At 35.6% G+C, this 20,652-nt stretch overlaps 1 protein-coding gene and 1 pseudogene across 1 annotated transcript; both read left to right on the forward strand.

Annotated features, from left to right (window-relative positions):
- Window positions 1-823: 823 nt before the first annotated feature.
- LOC120197082 lies at window positions 824-3,356 on the forward strand (annotated as a pseudogene).
- Window positions 3,357-4,281: 925 nt separating this feature from the next.
- Window positions 4,282-6,787, forward strand: LOC120197060 (G-type lectin S-receptor-like serine/threonine-protein kinase At2g19130). Its single transcript, XM_039198694.1, has one exon. The coding sequence runs from the start codon at window positions 4,291-4,293 to the stop codon at window positions 6,712-6,714; it is 2,424 nt and encodes an 807-aa protein (XP_039054625.1). The 5' UTR covers window positions 4,282-4,290; the 3' UTR covers window positions 6,715-6,787.
- The last annotated feature ends 13,865 nt before the right edge of the window (window positions 6,788-20,652 follow it).

Below are 20,652 nucleotides of genomic sequence, written 5' to 3' on the forward strand. Positions count from 1 at the left end.
TACACTAAAATTATTCTGAATTAAAATTTATTTTATTTAAGCTAATATCAATTTCTTTTAAAATAAAATAAATGTATTATATCTAAATATCAACAACAATAAACTGTTACGAAGGACTAGAACATCTCACAGAAAATGATATCAACTAAATATACCTCAATTTATACAAAATATCTCACCAATAAAACTACTAAAAACCCTCTTATTTTTTTTTTCAAATGCAGTAAATACAAGCATTTCAAGCATTGCCAGAATTAGAATTATTATTTTTTATTACGGATTAATAATTCTCAATAATCTTGGAGTAGTATTTTGCAACTTGCGAGACGGGAGGAATACGCGGTCCAATCACGTTCAAGGTTGACCTTTTAAGAAAAGACCAATATTCTTTTTGACATTTCTCCTATTTTATTTATTATCATTGGAGGATGACGAATGATATCTGTGCGAGAAAAGGATTTTCCAGGTTACTAAAATGCCCATGTCCCATGTTCAGCAAGGATGAAAAACAAAGGCCATAGTTGTCTTCTTTGACAATAAAACTACCCCAGTTTAGCCGTCACTTCCACAGACATGTTTCGCTTTAATGATCCTTGACCTGTTCTTTAATGTGTTATATCCTATTGGAATAACTAATCAATTAAGGTTAGTTAAGGGAGTTAGAACTGTTAGCAGTTAGTTGTGGTTGTTGTAAAGCATCTAGACTTGCTGTTAAGCTTCTACTAGAAGCTATAAAGCAATGTAACTGGTGTACTGAAGATAATAAGAAAAGGGTCGATGTTTGTTTAGTATTGAAGCTTAACCTAGCTTCCTAACATATTCTAACCAGATTATTAATCGTCCTTTAAAACATCTGTGTTGTTTCCCTTGCCAGTAATCCACTTCCAGCCATGGACAACATGAAGAATCCATGGCGGAAACTTTCTATACTTCTCTTCATGTGGCTTTCTCTCTGCAAACTCTCCTTTGGAGCAGACACCATCACAGCAAATCAATCTCTCTCCGGTAATCAAACCATTGTTTCATCGGGTGGAAACTTCGTGTTGGGATTCTTCGCACCAGGTAGCTCTTCTAACTACTACATAGGCATCTGGTACGGAAAGATCTCTGAGCAGACACCGGTTTGGGTAGCCAACAGAGATACACCAGTGCGTGATATTCACTCTTCAGAACTGAAAATATCTGATGGTAACTTGGTTTTGACCAACGGATCCCAAGTGGAAATTTGGTCCACAAATATTAGCTCAAGCAACTCAAGTTCTGTAGTTGCAGTCCTTGAAGATGGTGGGAATCTTGTTTTGCGAGATGGTCCAAATTCATCGGCACCTTTGTGGCAAAGTTTAGATCATCCCGCGCACACATGGCTTCCTGGTTGCAAGCTTAGCTTAAATAAACGAACCAATCGAAGCCAGCTTCTTACATCATGGAAAAATTCAGAAGATCCTGCTCCGGGTCTCTTCTCTCTCGAGCTAGACCCTGCTGGAGCTAATTCGTATATTATTCGGTGGAACGGTACCAGACAGTACTGGTCGAGTGGACCTTGGGATGAACAGTCGAGGATTTTCAGAGACGTTCCGGAAATGAGATTGAATTATCTATCCAATATCAACTTTCTCTACAATTTCAGCTTTCATTCGGACGAAAACGAGAGTTATTTTACTTATTCGCTTGATACTAACCAGATCACAACACGACTCATTATGCATTACTCGGGGCAGATTCAGCAACAGTCATGGTTGGAAAGTAACCGGCAGTGGAATCTGTTTTGGTCGATGCCGAGTCAACAATGCCAGGTTTATGCTTTTTGTGGGGCTTTTGGCAGCTGCAATGAGATAAGTCTACCTTTTTGTAGTTGTTTGAGAGGTTTCCATCCCAAATCGGAAACCAATTGGAATCTGAGCGATTTTTCCGATGGGTGTGAGAGGACAACCAGGCTGCAATGCGAGGAGGATCCGAACCTTGTTACCGGAAAGACCGATAAATTCCTGGAAAGTCCCAATGTAAAATTGCCTGAACGTGCTAAGGCAATGAGCGTTGGGAGCATGTTGGAATGTGAATCCGCTTGCCTTGAGTATTGCAATTGCACTGCTTATGCTTATGATAGCGATGGCTGTCAAATTTGGATGACAGAACTCTTGGATCTGCAACAATATTCGGGAGATACTAGCGATGGCAGAACAATATATATCCGACTAGCGGCATCTGAGTTTCGGAGTTCGAGCAACAATAATGGGATCATTATTGGAGCAGTTGCAGGGGGGATTGGTTTAGTCCTATGCCTTGTGATATTTGCAATCTTGAGATGGAGGAGGCGGAGAATGATAAATCCGAAAGTTGAAGGTTCGCTTCTAGCTTTTGGATATCGGGATACAGAGTGCAACGAAGAATTTTTCTGAAAAACTTGGGGGAGGAGGTTTCGGTTCTGTTTTCAAAGGACGTTGCCGGACTCGAGTATCATAGCTGTGAAGCAGCTTGAGAGCATCAGTCAGGGAGAGAAGCAGTTTCGGTCAGAGGTGAGCACGATCGGGACGGTTCAACATGTTAATCTAGTCCGGCTTCATGGATTCTGCTCCGAAGGTATGAGGAAGTTGTTGGTCTACGATTACATGCCGAATGGTTCTTTGGATGCCCATTTGTTCCTTGAAGATAATTCTAAACCCCTAGCTTGGAAAACAAGGTACCAGATTGCACTCGGCACGGCTAGAGGCTTAACTTATCTTCACGAGAAATGCAGAGATTGTATTATTCATTGCGACATCAAGCCGGAGAACATTCTTTTGGACGCCGAACTCTGTCCCAAAGTCGCAGATTTCAGCCTGGCAAAGCTCATCGGTCGGGAGTTCAGCAGGGTCCTGACAACTATGAGAGGCACAAGAGGCTATCTTGCACCAGAGTGGATTTCGGGAGTCGCCATTACAGCTAAAGCCGATGTCTACAGCTACGGGATGATGCTGTTTGAGATTGTATCGGGTAGGAGAAACTCTGAACAGAATGAAGAAGGAAAGGTTGGATTCTTTCCAACTTCAGTCGCTCGCGCAATAACCCAAGATGATGATGTCCTTAGCCTATTAGACCCCCGATTGAACGAAGATGCTCCCGTCGACGAGATATCGAGAATATGTAAAGTGGCTTGTTGGTGTGTCCAAGATGATGAAACTCACAGGCCTTCAATAGGTCAGGTGGTTCAGATCCTAGAGGGTGTTTTGGACGTGAACGTGCCTCCGGTTCCAAGGTCCCTACAAGTGCTCGCAAACAACACGGAGCATATAATCTTCTTCACAGAGTCATCTTCAAGCCCGAGTTCACAAGCACCGAGCAACTCTTCAAATGCGTCTTCTTAAGCTTAGAGCAACACATCATCGATGAGTTCATGAATCTCGAACAACTTTGTCTTTGAAATAAGTTAAGGTAGTTAGGTTTGTTCACGTTAATATATACAAATCCAGTGTTATTTTTCCATTAGTTTCCTGATACGCAAGCCACTGTCATTAATAATTATACCACAAGCTATCAAAACTATATTAATTAAAATGTAGAAAATTATTCCATTATTGGAGTTCGGTGCATCACTGGCCTTATCATCGTTTAAGTTCAGATGAGCTATTATGATCACATGGCTAAATTAATAAATTAAATGTGCTTAAATATTAGTAATACTTCTATTGATTTAGAAAGAAAGAGGGCTGAACCTCCGACATTGTGGTTAACAGCCACACGCTCTAACCAACTGAGCTATCCAGCCGTTGATGCTGATTTCATTTTAATAATAAATAATCAATTTTATTCAAATGAGCTATTCCACAATAAATAACTGCAGATTAAAGTCGTTATTTTATGTGGTATTTTAATTATTTTTTCAGATTGTATTTATAGGGAGTCTAAGCTTATTTTATAATTTCTATAATTTATACTGGTGAATTAATTTAAATAAGAATTTGATTATTGTTCCAATCATACGTTAATATAATTGATGCTACATTAATATAATTAATATAAACGTGGTCATCAAAATTTTATTTTAATTTCTTGAGTAAGAGTCTATGAGACATATTATACTGTTTTTAATAGTAATACGAAATATTTTTATCCTAAAGAAAAGATCAAATAATCTAAACCATTGGACAAGCTTTCAATTCACCTTCCCGTAATGAGACCGCCACTGGAGCTTACTTGCAGGTTGCTGATCTTATCTTGACCTGCAATATTTTTTTCTTCATTTAAGATTGCTGTTATCATAACTACCGAGAAACACAACGCTTAACCGCTGTGAAGTATCTTGCAGTTGTAGCCATGAAGATCGGGAACATCAATCCCAGGTGGTTCATGTTTTCAGTGTTGTTCTTGTTCATGTGTTTGTCTCATGAATCCCATGTCTGTTTTGCAGTTGATACCATCTCCACTAACCAATCTCTTTCTGGCAACCAAACCATTGTCTCAGCTGGCGGAGTCTTCGAGCTTGGTTTCTTCAGACCGGGAAATTCCTCCAACTATTATATAGGGACGTGGTACAAGAAGGTCTCCCGGTTCACTCCAGTTTGGGTTGCAAACAGAGAAAAACCAGTCCATGATATATATTCTTCGGTTTTGAAAATCTATGATGGTAACTTGGTTCTGTTCAACGAGTCTCGAGTGCCAATTTGGTCTACAAATGTAAGCTCCGGCCCAGCCATCTCGAGTTCAGTAGTAGCAGTGCTTTTAGACGATGGGAATCTTGTTTTGCGAGACGGATTGAATTCGATTTCGTCGACGATACTGTGGCAAAGTTTTGATCATCCAACAGACACCTGGCTGCCGGGAAGTAAGCTTAGATTCAATAAACGAACCAATCAAAGCCAACGTATTATTTCATGGAGAAGTCATGATGATCCAGCACCAGGTCTGTTCTCTTTTGAAATAGATCCTGCAGAGACTAATCAAGTCTCTTTAGTATGGAACAGGTCCCAATTTTACTGGTTCAGTGGAGCTTGGGATCCACAGACAATGAGCTTCAGCTTAGTTCCAGAAATGAGAATGGCATCGCTGTCGAATTCGACCTACAACTTCAGCTATTTTTCAGAAGAGAATGAAAGCTATTTCCTTTATTATTTTTATAATTCTTCTACTACAGCTAAACTTTTCATGGATGTGTCGGGACAGCTTCAGCAGATGTCATGGTTGGAAGATATGGAGCAGTGGATGGTGCAATTTTCACAACCAAGACAGCAATGTGGGGTATATGCTTTGTGTGGGGCTTTTGGCAGCTGCAATGAGATATCTCTGTCGTTTTGTAATTGTTTGACTGGCTTTCAGCCGGCTTCTCAACAGAATTGGAACCAACAGGTTTATTCTGATGGTTGTGTAAGGAAAACGAAACTGCGATGCAGCGATGCTGGTGTCGATGTCGGAACCGGGGACCGATTTTTAGAGAGCCGCAACACAATTTTCCCTACACATCCACAGAATATGATGGCTGTTAGCAGCTTGGAATGCAAGTCAACCTGTCTAAAAAATTGCTCTTGCACTGCCTATGCTTTTGAGAACAACCAGTGCTCAATCTGGATAGGAGATCTCTTGAATCTGCAACAACTTGGACAAGATGATACTATAGGGAAAGTTCTGTATATCAAGTTAACCGCTGATAGTGAATCTAGTTCCAAAAATAAGAAGAAGGTGATTGTAATTGCGATTGCGGTTTCAACTGGACTACTCCTTTTAGGCCTTATGATGTTCATAATCATGAAACTGAGGAGGAGAACGATCATCGGTCCAGAACTCGGAAAAGGTTCACTTGTGGCTTTTGGATATAAAGATTTACAGAAGACAACCAAGAATTTCTCTGAAAAGATAGGAAAAGGAGGCTTTGGTTCTGTTTTCAAAGGGACATTGCCAGATAGAAGTGTTGTAGCAGTTAAGAAGCTTGAGGGCATCAACCAGGGAGAGAAACAATTCCGTACCGAGGTCCGTACAATCGGAAAGATCAATCATGTTAATCTAGTTCGTCTTCGTGGATTCTGCTACGAAGGTTCAAGGAAGTTGTTGGTTTATGATTTCATGCCAAAAGGATCATTGGACAGACATCTTTTCCGTGCCAAAGATTCAGAACCTCTAGACTGGAAAACAAGATACCAAATTGCTCTTGGTGCAGCTAGAGGCTTGGCTTATCTCCATGACAATTGTGTAGACAGTATCATTCACTGTGACATCAAGCCAGAAAACATTCTTTTAGATGTCGACAATTGTCCGAAATTGTCGGATTTCGGCCTAGCAAAGCTTCTAGGACGAGAGTTTAGTCGAGTCCTGACGACCATGAGAGGAACAGTGGGTTATCTTGCACCAGAATGGATTTCAGGAGTTGCTATAACACCCAAAGCTGATGTCTACAGCTTCGGGATGATGCTTTTGGAACTCGTATCGGGAAAGAGAAACTTCGAACCAACAAACGATAAAGAAGGTGGTACGTTCTTCCCAGTTTGGGCTGCTAGACAAGTCACCGAAGGCGTGTGTGTCCTCAAACTCCTAGACAGCAGACTGAATGGAAATGCTGATTTAGAAGAGGTGTCCAGGATTTGTAAAGTAGCTTGTTGGTGTATCCAGGATAATGAAATCCATAGGCCATCAATGAGTCAGGTAGTACAGATCTTGGAAGGATTTTTCGATGTAAGCCTGCCCCCGATGCCGCGATTTCTTGGAGAAATTATCAATGACCGGAGCACAGATTTTTCTTCACCGATTTAACCATAAGCGTCAGCTCAATGGCACAGGCCATCAACCGGTGCATGTGCAAATGCAATCCCCAGCGCATGCAGTCATCAACCAACGCAATCCTTGTTTCCTTTTTGTGTGTGTTTTACAGCTTGCTTTAAATCTTTTACTTGATTGTCCCTATGTTGTAAGATTGGCTTGAAAAATGTCATGGGATCTGTGCATCGATTTCCTACTTGTAATGGACTGGAAAAGGTTGGTCCAATTATCAATGAATCCCTTCCTTCATGATACTTACTATTACTTAATTTGTCCTTTTCACACATTACAATTTTTAGTACAAATTACACATCAGTAATATTATATTAATTATAATTGTGATTTTAAGTTTTTTTATTCAAAAAGAATTATTTGTTCAATCATTTTATTGTATTATTTGTGAGAGAGTTTTATTATTCTAAATAAATAAATTTAATTAAAGAATATTATAAGTGTGCTATTGAATGTTTAGAATATTATATTTACAAGTGTTAAATAATTAGTGGGAATTATTTAAGAGATAAATTAGCTAAGATAATATCATAAAGAACATCTACAACTAATATGTGTAATAAAGTTGAGAATTCATATTTTTTTATATTAAAAATATTATAAAATGTTTCTCTCCGACTAAAATTCCGTAAAATTTGTTGATCTAAATTGCATAAAAAACTCTATTATAATTTTCTTTACATTTTAATTAGAGAAAATAACCTCAGTGACCGAAAATGCCTTATAATATACGATTTTAATCAATTTTTTTTGGATTTACCAAAATGACCAACAAAATCGCAACGCGAACTCTAATTTTTCAACTCAGTTTCAAATTCGCAACGCGAATATCCAGATTCGCAACGCGATTGTAAGATTCGCAACGCGATTTTGAAAAATATGTTGCGATAGTTAAAATGTATTGCGAGAGTTTGAAAAACGTGTTGTTGTGATAGTGAAAAAGTGTTGCGATAGTGAAAAATTCAAAATAAGTTTACATTTTAACTATTCCAAATTCACGTGGAGTTTGAAACAATAAAGAATGTGTTGTGATAGTGTATAAGATTCCCAAGCCATTTGTAATATCTTAGTTTGAAACAATAAAGAATGTGTTGTGATAATGTAAAAGATTCCCAATTGTTGGCAATGCTCAATCCCACATAGTATTGGAAACACTATTGGGAATGGGTATTTAAGGCTTGGATTTCCCACTTCCTTGTTGAGTGGAAGAGAACAAGGGGGACTCTCGCGCACTGCGGCCGCCGTCGTCCCGTCCCGTCTCGAGTCGTGGTCGTGGTAATACGTGTCTTCGATACGTCCGTGCGGATACTATCTTTTTAGAGAAAATTCTTAAGAAACAAATGCAATAACACCAGTCGTTGCGATTTTCTAAAATCGCAACGCGAACTTCGAACGTGAACTTGGACTGTCGCAACGAATTTGGAAAATCGCAACGCGAACTTCGACTATCGCAACGAATTTGGAAAATCGCAACGTGAACTTGGACTATCACAACGTGAACTTGGACTATCGCAACGAATTTGGAAAATCGCAACGCGAACTTCGACTATCGCAACGTGAACTTGGACTATCGTAACGAATTTGTACTAACGTAAATTTGGAAAATCGCAACGCGAACTTGGACTATCGCAAAATCGCGTTGCGAATTTGGAAACTGAGTTGAAAAATTAGAGTTCGTGTTACGAATTTAAGATCGCATTGCGATTTTGTTGGTCATTTTGGCAAATCCAAAAAAAATTGGTTAAAATCGTATATTATAAGGCATTTTCGGTCACTGATGTTATTTTCTCTTTTAATTATTATTTAGTCATCCAAAGCTTAAACATTATTCGATAAAATTCCACTACGCTATTTCGTATCTCGGCATATTCATTACTTTTCTTACCGCCAATACTATTGCTTAACGAGTTTAGCAGCGCGTAGTAGTTCGAACTCGAGGAAAAGTATTGGCTAGTTCAGTTCAACTAAATGCTCCACTGGTTTTGCTTAACATGAATACAACCAGTGTTAAAAGTTAAGACTGTAATAGTCTTTGATCTGCTTCAAATAAACTATGAGGAACTCTTAACTAAAATTGATACGCGGGGCACAAATCCAAGTTATTTGGTTCCAGTTTTAAGGGGAAATAGAGGAGAATCTTGGATATTGGATAGCTGACGAGTGTGCTTTCTTTTATCCCATGTTTTTTTGTTGGTCAACAACCAACAAAAATAAACTGTAGTTTTTCATTGTATAGTGAAAATGAAGTCTCTTTTTTGGAGATATAAAATTGAAGGGTTAAAAAGGAAGAGGAAAAACTTTTGTTTGGTATCGGTATCAACGCGAATGATGATCGAAGTATGATGACGTAGGACAATGATTGTAATATCCCAAAATCTGGCTAGTGACTAAAACGAGAATTTTGGAAAGTTTTGTGCTTAATTTTGAAATAAGTTAAAGTTCTGGGATTTAAGTAAAGAATTTTGATGATGGATTAAATAGCATAGATGGATAATTAAAGGGGCAATTTAGTCTTTTCACCTTAAAGGATATTTCCCCTTTAAATAAGAGTTATACACGTGGGTTTTGGGATATTTCTGGAAGCCTTCTTCTTGCTCTCTTCTTCTTCTTCCCGTAACTCAAGCTTAAAGGTAAGTTTGATTTTTAGCTGTTAATTTCTTGAATTTATAAGTTGGTTTTGAATCTTTGGGGGTTATATAAGCTTAAGGAAAGCTTATATAAGCGCCTTAAGCTTATATAAGCTTAAAACATCAAGAAGAGATAATTAGAAAGGAATTTCTATTAAGAGTTTAGAAATGAACTTTTGATATATAATGGTTTTTGAAATTCTAAGGATGAATTTGACTTGTCATCAACTTAATTAAGAGATATGAGGTGTTAGAAATGGACTTAGAACATGTTGAAAAATTAAGTTTAATTTTTCAATCCCAGAGGTGGATAGGATTTTGAGGTTTAAGATGTGATAAATGGGTAGTAAGTGGTTTAAGTAAGAGTATGTAAGTTAAGGATATGAAATGGGTTGAATTATGGCACTATTGAGCTAAGTTGAGTGATTTTCGTGCATAAATTGGAATTCTGGACCAGTGTGCATCGGTACACATTCAACATGTACCGATGTATCAAGGGTAAATTTCCAGAAATTGTTCAGTGTGTATCGATGCACAGGAAGTGCATCGATGCACCCATTAAAAATGGAAACATCGAATGCAATTAGTGCATCGATGCATAAGGAGTGCATCGATACACCCCCTTAAGATTGAAATATCGAAGGTGATTTGTGTACTGATGCATGGGTAGTGCATCGATGCATATGTTAAGGGATGCATCGATGCACTGTAGAATGTATCGATGCACATCAAGAGAAAATAGAATTAGGTCTTTCTTTTGGTCTAAGAAATGATAGATTAGAATAGATCAATTAGATACTGATATGTATCAATGTATAAATAGGTAGATATCGAGCACATATAAGTTAGTTTTTGATGTTTAATGGAAATAAGACTTGTGTTGAAAACATTTTGATATTTCGATATAACAAATTAAGTTAAATGAATTTTAAGATTTTCCAAAAAGATTTTCTAAGTATATTCGATATAATTATTCGAATATCAAAATATTACTCCAAATCTTTCAAATGTCATTTTTAATCCTTACTCAAGTGTAAAATTAAGTTTTAATCTTAAAATATTTTCAAAACAATTTTACAAAATATTTCGAACCATCTCAAAGCCAAAAATTCTAGATTGCTCAGAGGGAACCAATTCCCCCCCCCCAAGGGGGTACCGATTCCCCCTGAATGGTTTAGCTATGAGAATTCCAGTATGCTCGGAGGGAACCGATTCCCCTTGTTTAAAGGTCAAAATATTTGAATTTTACACTTAGGGAACCGATTCCCCTTAAGGGGTACCGATTCCTCCCACGCTCCAAATTGTTTTATTAATTGATTTCACACTAAAACGGCTATATTATCTTCATTAATGATCCCCCAACGTTCAGAAGTGATTCAAGGTGTATTTAAGCAAGCTTAAAAGCCATTGATCAAGAACAAGAAACATCAAGCAACTAGAATCAAGAGATAATCAAAGAGAAAGCATCAAACCTCAAGTTTGAGCATTTTAAGCCTATTTTTCATTTAATATTCATTTTGCTTTCAAGAACACTTATTGTGATCAATTGTATTTATTCTTGAGTGTTCTTTTCTTTGTTCTAGAATTGTGCAAACAATCTACCTTGTGAGGATTTCCTTGTAAGTTTGCAAATTTGTATTGTTCTCTTTGGGAGATAGTATTCTCAAGAATTTGGGGTATAATTCTTGAGGGTTTGTAAGGTTACTCTTTGTCCTCAAAAGAAAGACAAATTAGTGAATTTGTGGAAAATCCTTAGTGTGGATATCTAAGGTAGTGGACGTAGACTTTGATTGAGAAAGTCGAACCACTCTAAATCGCTGTGCAATTTCTTTCAATTTTTTGCAAAAGCTTCCACTAAAATTTTTATTGCCAATTCACCCCCCTCTTGGCTGATTCCGTCAATCGATTAACTCAACAATTGACATCAGAGCCTAACTCATTTGAAGGTTTAATCACCTCTTGAGTCGATTCGGGAAGAGTTACATCGATAATCAAAGTCATCAATGGCCTCTACTTCAAACTTTGACTCCGGTCTCGATTCGATGCCCGTCAACAAGCCTTCTTTCTTCAATGGGGCTAATTATGTCTATTGGAAAAATAGGATGATGTACTTCATTCAAGCAAGTGACATGGGAGCATGGAATGTCGTAGAAGAATGATACTTCAAGCCTCTCACTCATCCAAGATTATGGAGTGAAGGAGAGACAAAAATGTTCCAGCTCAACTCCAAAGCCATCCATATCATATTTTGTGCTCTTGGACCAGATGAATACGAAAGAGTTTCATCTTGTACAACCGCCAAAGAAATATGGGACAAACTTCAAGTCACTCATGAAGGTACCGATGAGGTAAAGAAATCTAAAATTAGTATTCTAACGCATTGCTATAAAAATTTCAGGATGAAACTAAATGAAGATATCAAAGCTATGACGGATAGATTCTCAACGATTGTCAATGGTCTCAAATCATATGGAGAGATCATTTCAAATGAAAAGCTAGTAAGGAAGTTAGTCTACTCCCTCCCAAAATCGTGGCAATCAAAGAAGACAGCAATCATCGAGTCTAATGATCTAACATCTTTAACTCTTGAAGAGCTAATCGGTTCACTCATCACTCATGAAATGATGCTTGAAGATGAGGTGGACCTTGATAAGATTGAAGAGACACCAAAGGAGAAGGAGAAGAAGAAAAACATTGAAGTTGCTCTCAAATCCACAAAAAATGAGAGTGATTTGGATGAAGATGACGATGACAAGGAAATGGCATTGTTTGCCAAACGGTTCAAAAAATGATGAGACCTTACTGAGGAAGAAAATTCAAACGAAATGAATGCCTCAAAAATGAACCAAAAGATAAGGACCCGATCATTTGCTATGAATGCAAAAAGTCGAGGCATGTCAAATATGATTGCTCACAACTGAAGAGAAATGGTCAATCAAAGAATAAGCACAAGGCTCACGTGGCTACATGGAGCGATGAAGAAGGTTCCGATGAAGAGGAACAAGAAGTAGCAAACTTGTGCTTGATGGCATTCGGGGGAGATTCTAAGGTAACCTCTAACTCATCTGATTTTGATGATTTATCCTATGATGAGTTATTAGAGGAATATAATGGGTTGGCCACGGATTATGAGAAATTGTTTTTAAAATATAAAAATAATATTTCAAAATTGAAAAATGAAAATAAACTCATATACAAAACCAACAACGATCTTGAAAGTAAAATCAAAGATTTGTAAATCAAACTAGAAGAGGTTGAAAAGAAAATTTTGGATTTGCAAAATTTACTTTCAAAGGTCAATGATGATCATCAAAAGAAAATTGATGATCTTAAAACTTCTTTTGATAAAGTTGGAACAAAACGTTTTGAAAATGGAGAAAATTCAAAATCCAACTTTGTTATAAAAAGTTTTAAAAACTACAATCATAGAGGTCCCCAAAGAACCTCTAATGGAAAAATCATTAGAAGTATATGGGTTCCTAAAGAGCTCATTACTACTAAAGATAAGGATATCCTACACAAATGGATACTTAAGGGGAGGATTTTGGAAACTAATGAATATAGACCCAAAAGAATTTGGGTACCAAAAATTAGAAATTAATCTATGTTTGTAGGAAAAGGAGCATTGCTACAAGGCATGAGAAACAAATCCAAATTCATGGTACCTTGATAGTGGATGCTCAAGACACATGACCGGAGACAAAAACCGGTTCATTGAGCTTAACGCCAAAAATAGAGGAAAAGTGACTTTTCATGATGATTCAAAAGGTCACATTGAAGGTATTGGTACTATTAGTAATACCTATTCCATACAAATTAAGAATGTTTTATATGTGAATGGATTAAAGCATAATCTATTGAGTATTAGTCAATTTTGTGATAAGGGATTCAATGTCATGTTTGATATTAATGGTTGTAAAGTCATTGACATTGTATATAATCAGATTATACTTGTTGGTCATAGAATAAGAAACATATACATGGTGCTTTTAGATTCTATTGATATGACTAATTTGTGCCTAGTTGCTAAGGATGAACATGATAGTTGGTTATGGCATAGGAGACTAGGACATGCTAGTATGAGTGTTTTGCAACGGCTAACTCAAGGTGATTTAGTTCGAGGGTTGCCTAAGCTTAAATTTGATAATGATAAAATCTATGATGCTTGTGCTAAAGAAAAACAAAAGCGAGTTTCTTTTAAATCCATTAATGATGTATCAACTAGTAGAGTATTACAATTGATCCATATAGATCTTTTTGGGCCAACTAGGACTACTAGGTTGGGTGGAAAACAATATGCATTTGTCTTGGTAGATGACTATTCTAGATATACTTGGGTTCTATTCTTAAGTACTAAAGATGAAGCATTAGAAAAATTCATCACGTTTTCAAAAGTAATCCAAAATGATAAAGGTTACTCTATAGCTAGTGTTAGGAGTGATCATGGCACTAAATTTGAAAATCTTGGATTTACTGAGTTTTGTAATTCTAATGGTATTAGTCACAATTTTTCAGCACCTAGAACCCCTCAACAAAATGGAGTTGTTGAGAGGAAAAATCGAACTTTAGAAGAAATGGCTAGAACCATGCTTTGTGAAAATAATTTGCCAAAATATTTTTGGGCGGAAGCCACAAATACCGCTTGTTATGTTGTAAATCGAGTAATGATTAGGCCTATTTTAAAGAAAACTCCATATAAAATTTTCAAAAATAAAAAGGCTAACATTAGCTATTTTCATCCTTTTAGATGTAAATGTTTTGTTTTAAATAACGGTAAAGAAAACCTTGGCAAATTTGATGCTAAAAGTGATGAAAGAATTTTTCTGGGCTATTCCTTAAATTCTAAAGCTTATCGAGTATTTAATAAAAGAACATTAGTTGTAGAAGAGTCTATACATATTGTTTTCGATGATAATATCCTTCCGAGGAAGGATTCTTGTGTGAATGATGATGTAGGTATTATAAATACAAATGAAGTTAGACATGACGTTGAAGAATCATCATCAAATGAAGAAACAAAAGATGAGGTAACTCATTATCCTCTTGAGAATCCAACCATTGAAGAAAGGGAAGTATCTTATCCAAGATAGTACAACTATGTCAAGGGTGGTGAGATTATAGGTGATCCATCCAAAGGGGTAACAGCTCGATCTTCTCTTAGAAATATTTGTAATTCTGTTGCATTTATTTCATGCATAGAGCCTAAGAATATTAAAGAAGCATTAAAAGATGAACATTGGATTATGGCTATGCAAGAAGAATTAAATCAATTTCAGAGAAGTAAAGTATGGACATTAGTTGAAAGGCCTAGTAATAAATCTATTGTAGGTACTAGATGGATATTTAGGAATAAGCTTGATGAGAGTGGTAATATAGTGAGAAACAAGGCTATACTTGTTGCTCAAGGGTATACTAAAGAAGAGGGCATAGACTATGATGAAACATATGCTCCCGTAGCTAGGATGGAAGCAATTAGAATGTTATTAGCATTTGTATGTTTTCATGAATTTAAATTATATCAAATGGATGTTAAAAGTGCATTTTTAAATGGTTTTATAAAGGAAGAAGTGTATGTGGAACAACCTTCAGGTTTTGAAGATTCAAAATCTCCGGATCATGTTCTTAAATTGACAAAAGCGCTTTATGGTTTAAAACAAGCTCCTAGAGCTTGGTATGAAAGATTGTCAAATTTTTTAATTGAAAAAGGTTTTTCAAAAGGGAAGGTTGACACTACATTATTTTTAAAGCACAAAGGTAAAGATTTATTAGTAGTTCAAATTTATGTTGGTGATATAATATTTGGTTCTACTAATGATGTTCTTTGCCAAGAATTTTCTAAGCTAATGCAAAGTGAATTCGAAATGAGCATGATGGGGGAGCTCTCATTTTTCTTGGGACTCCAAATCAAGCAAAGAAAATATGGCATCTTCATCAATCAAGCTAAGTACGTCAAAGATATGCTCAAAAAGTTTGGACTGGAAAATGGCAAACCTCACGACACTCTAATGAGCTCTTCAACAAAGCTTGACTTAGATGAATGAGGTAAATGTGTAGATGTTAAATTATATAGGTCAATGATTGGCTCTTTGCTTTATCTAACTGCAAGAAGACCGGACATTATGTTTAGTGTTTGCTTATGTGCTAGATTTCAATCATGTCCTAAGGAATCACATTTACTAGCTGTTAAGAGAATCTTTAGATACCTTAAGGACACTCCTAGTTTAGGACTTTGGTATCCTAGAGACTCTAGCTTTAGCTTGCATGCCTTTTCTGATACGGATTATGGAGGATGCAAATTAGATAGGAAAAGCACCTTCGGTACTTGCCAATTCCTTGGAAATATGCTAATTTCTTGGTTTTCAAAAAAACAAAATTGTGTTGCATTATCTACCACTGATGCCGAATATATTTCAGCTGGTAGTTGTTGTGCACAAGTTTTATGGATGAAACAACAACTTTTTGATTATGGAATTGAAGTTGGTACCATTCCTATCAAGTGTGACAATACTAGTGCTATTTGTCTCACTAAAAATCCCATCGAACACTCTAGAACTAAGCACATTGAAAAAAGACATCACTTCATTAGAGACCATGTCACTAAGGAAGATGTAGTTCTAGAATTTGTTGATACTTTGCACCAATTAGCGGATATCTTTACAAAACCTTTAGACAAGGAAAGATTTTGGACACTTAGGAGAGAATTAGGTTTGACCAACCTATCTTCACTTAGTGTTTAAAATAATTTTAGCACTTTTAAAGACCAAATGAAAAACGCTTAGAATAGTAATTTCTGATTGCATTCATTGCTATTAGTTAGGGGGAGTTTATGATTCTTGATGAAAAATTAATTTTATGTTCAAATATCGTTTAAAGATTAATTTAATTGTTTGAACATGATTAATTTTCAATATATGAGTTGCCAATACCACTAGAGAAAATTAATTTAGCATTTTGTGTGTTTAAAATCGGATTTTAGCATTTTGGTGTAAAGGGAATCGATACCCCCATGAGGGAATCGATTTTCCCTTTGAAGGGGAACCGATTCCCCCCTGGGGTACTGGTTTTAACACGGGCAGAACCCTTAAAACCTCAAACTATCTTCTTCTCTCATTCACGCCGTTCCCCTATCTTTTCTTTCCCTATCTCCAATTTACCTCAAAACAACATTTTTTAATCAGAATTCTCTTCAAATATCATCTTCTAAACCTACTAGCATCATTAAAACCGTGCAAACAACATCAAAATCCACTCAATCTCATCTTTCAAGGTAAATTTTTCTAAACTCTCTATTTCATTGATTTTGAACATAAGACTAGTTTTAATTAGTTTTAGATAGAAATAGTGATAGAGCATTGATTGTTTAGTGATTAGAAACTAGATATTACAACTAATTTCATCAAAAACACAAGAATTTTCCAAAAATTTTGAAAATTTTAAAATAAAAAAAATGTGTTTTTCAAATTATTGTGTTTTAATTGAATTATGTTGTTGTTATGAAAACTATACATATATTGTTTTTCAAAATCTTATTTTTCAATAGTTTTCAAAAACTTTGCCCATTAGGATTGATTTAGAGAACCTTGAAATATTGAGGACTCAATTGAGTTTTGGGATTGATTGAATTGCATACATGTGTTTTCTAAATTGCAGGTTATACATTCTATTCCGATTTCCTAAACCATGTCCAATCCTAAACGTGCTAGGTCATCGTCTAGTCGGTCACACCGTCAACCAAATCCACCTCCAAATCCTTCTCCTATTCCTAAAATTCCAATTCCTAATCCTAATCCAGTTGATCCCAATTTAACTATCCAAAATTCATGCTTCAATCATCCTGGTCCCAGAAATCATCGTTTTTGGTATTATCAATATTTCGACTCTTACAAAATTAGAGAATAGCGTCTCCCTTCTCGTCAAGCTATGTTAGATATTAATTTTAAATATCTTCCTCTTTTACAATAGTGGAAATTCGATAAACTTTGTGACCTTGAACCTATTGTTTACCATCAACTTATTCGAATATTTTATTCTAATGCCGTTTGTGTCAAAAACCGAGCTCAAACTGAGACCATAGAAGTTTGATCCTACCTCCTAGGACAATTCTTACATATTAACTCGGCTTACATAACCAAGGCATTAGGATTAGATAACGATGGTATTTCAAATGAAAAACAAATTTTAGGTTCTCGTTATAAAAGAAGGGATAGTGCGAGTGTCTTAGACCTTCATGAACATTTTCTTCACCTAATGATTTCTTGGTGGTTTCGACCATTCGGAGGTCGTTATTCTACTCTTAGAGCCTTGGATCTTTGGTGGTTACATTGCTTCTAAAATAGTATTAAAATAAACCTACCTCATATTATTTTTGCTGAAATTGTTGAAACTGTAAATCTTGTTCCTAACAAAAAACTCTATTCATCTCTAGTTTACAGTTGCATTTTGAGTAATCTTTTTACTAAAGTCGGGCTTAAAGTTGGTCTAGATTCCTCCTTTCATCTAAAGAAACAAATTAATCTTCTTTCCTTAACGAGAGCGGAATGGATAAAGGATAAGGAAACCAGTGAATGAGTTCGATCGTCTGAAAATACCCCGGGAGCTAGTTCTTCATGAGCTCCACCAGAAGGTGACGATGATCCCGAGCTTCAACAATTAATGCGAGACATCGATGAAGCCGAAGATGAGCTTGAGCAGCCCGAGGACAAGAACAACAAACGCATCCAATGCCTCCATATTTTCAATCCTTTATGGAGACATTCAATTTCCGATATGCTACCATGGATTCGCGCTTTACTTCTATAGAGTCCCATTTATCCACAATGTGAGCTCAACAATTATAAATCCTCCGAGAGATGCGCAGAAACAACGCTTCGATGAATGAACGTATTGATGCACTCTCACATGAGATTGCCGCTATGCGAGCTCGTTTTCCTCCTCTCGATCCGGATGTTTAATTTTGTGTTTAGCTTTAGAACTTTGAACTAAAAGATTATTGTTTCAACATTTTGAATATTTTGGAATGTTTGATTTTGAGGATTGTTAGACTTTGGATTTGTTTGGATGTTTGAACTTATATATTGTGTGGTTAAATTTATTCATTATTGCATAATTTACATCATGTTAGATATATGACCAACTTTGCCATATCACATTAATTATGAATGTTGATTATGAAACTAATGGCTAGCGTTTCTCTTGATTGTGATATTAGCAGCTTAAACTATATATAATCAAATTGGCTATGTGATTTGAAAACCTTGTTTAAATTCTTTTAAAATGTCTTTTTGATTTAACAAAAAGGGGGAGAAGTGTGTTAAATGTTTTAAATGGGAGAAGTGTTAAAGTAAGGGGGAGTAATTTCAAAACGGGGAATAATTTCAAAACGGAGTAATTTCAAAACTTGATTTCAAAATCTTAAAATTACTAAAATGTTTTGTTATATCAAAAAGGGGGAGATTGTTGAAAACATTTTGATATTTTGATATAACAAATTAAGTTAAATGAATTTTAACATTTTGATATTCGATATAATTATTCGAATATCAAAATATTACTCCAAATCTTTCAAATGTCATTTTTAATCCTTACTCAAGTGTAAATTAAGTTTTAATCTTAAAATAATTTCAAAACGATTTTACAAAATATTTCGAACCATCTCAAAGCCAAAAATTTCAAATTGCTCAGAGGAAACCGATTCCCCCCCAAGGGGGTACCGATTCCCCCCCAAGGGGGTACCGATTCCCCCTGAATGGTTTGGCTCTGAGAATTCCAGTATGCTCGGAGGGAACTGATTCCCCCCCAGGGGGTATCGATTCCCCTCTGTTTAACGGTCAAAATATTTGAATTTTACACTTAGGGAACCGATTCCCCCTCATACTCCAAACTGTTTTATTAATTGATTTCACACTAAAATGGCTATATTATCTTCATTAATGATCCCCAACATTCAGAAGTGATTCAAGGTGTATTTAAGCAAGCTTAGAAGCCATTGATCAAGAACAAGAAACATCAAGCAACTAGAATCAAGAGAGAATCAAAGAGAAAGCATCAAACCTCAAGTTTGAGCATTTCAAGCCTATTTTTCATTCAATATTCTTTTTGCTTTCAAAAACACTTATTGTGCTCAATTGTATTCATTCTTGAGTGTTCTTTTCTTTATTATAGAATTGTGCAAACAATCTACCTTGTGAGGATTTCCTTGTAAGTTTTCAAATTTGTATTTCTCTCTTTGGGAGAGAGTGTTCTCAAGAATTTGGGGTATAATTCTTGAGGGTTTGTAAGGTTACTCTTTGTCCTCAAAAGAAAGACAAATTAGTGAATTTGTGGAAAATCCTTAGTGTGGATAGATAAGGTAGTGGACGTAGACTTTGATTGAGAAAGTCAAACCACTCTAAATCGCTGTGCAATTTCTTTCAATTTTCTGTAAAAGCTTCCACTAAAATTTTTATTGCCAATTCACCCCCTCTTGGCCGATTTTGTCAATCGATTAACTCAACAACTTGCGACGAGTCTATTTCCTATATTAGAATGCATGAATTTATGATCATATGCATATGTTTGATTTGGGTATATGTGATATATATTATAGTATGTATTAAATGATTTGTGTGAATACATGTATTATGAAAAGTTATAGGAATTAATATGAATTATCTATATGATTACATGAGAATGTGAAATAGGTTATATGATAGGCGACCATACATGTTACATAGTATATGTGATCAATTATAAGAATCAATGTAATAGATTTATATGACTACATGAGAAGGGTGATGAGTTAAATAAGATTAGACTATAGAGTAATATGAGAATAATATATTAGTGAAGGGAATTGAGTATAAATGATGATACCAAACTATAAGATAAGTGTTATAGAGAAGAAGTATACTTAAAGAAAACTATGGTATAGGAGTTATGTAAAATTTAACTAAATAAATAGATTAACTTATTATACAAATAATATTAGATATGTGATATAAATGATATGTAATGGTATAAATAATTATGAGAATAAATGGAAAAATGAGACAAGATAAGTATTTACTTATAGGATAATATGAGATTATATGAATATATAGTATAACTTTATGAGGAAGAATTGGGTGTTATATGATTAAGGTGTGGAAATGATCCATGTGTAAGTAAAATACGTGATTATGTGACTATGTGTAAAATGGAGTAAACTAGGTAATTATAAGGTATGTGAATATAGGTATATAAGATAAGCCACATGACTATGAATTAGGTGAAATTGAGTGGTGAGAATGATATGACAGAAAGCTATAAGAGAATA

The sequence above is a fragment of the Hibiscus syriacus genome, unplaced genomic scaffold, assembly GCF_006381635.1.
Source record: "Hibiscus syriacus cultivar Baekdansim isolate YM2019G1 unplaced genomic scaffold, ASM638163v2 tig00117040_pilon, whole genome shotgun sequence".
Classification (NCBI taxonomy): domain Eukaryota; kingdom Viridiplantae; phylum Streptophyta; class Magnoliopsida; order Malvales; family Malvaceae; genus Hibiscus; species Hibiscus syriacus.

What these genes read in the sequence shown, in the direction of transcription:
- LOC120197060 (XM_039198694.1), top strand. Translation starts at nt 4,291, where the DNA reads ATGAAGATCGGGAACATCAATCCCAGGTGGTTCATGTTTTCAGTGTTG.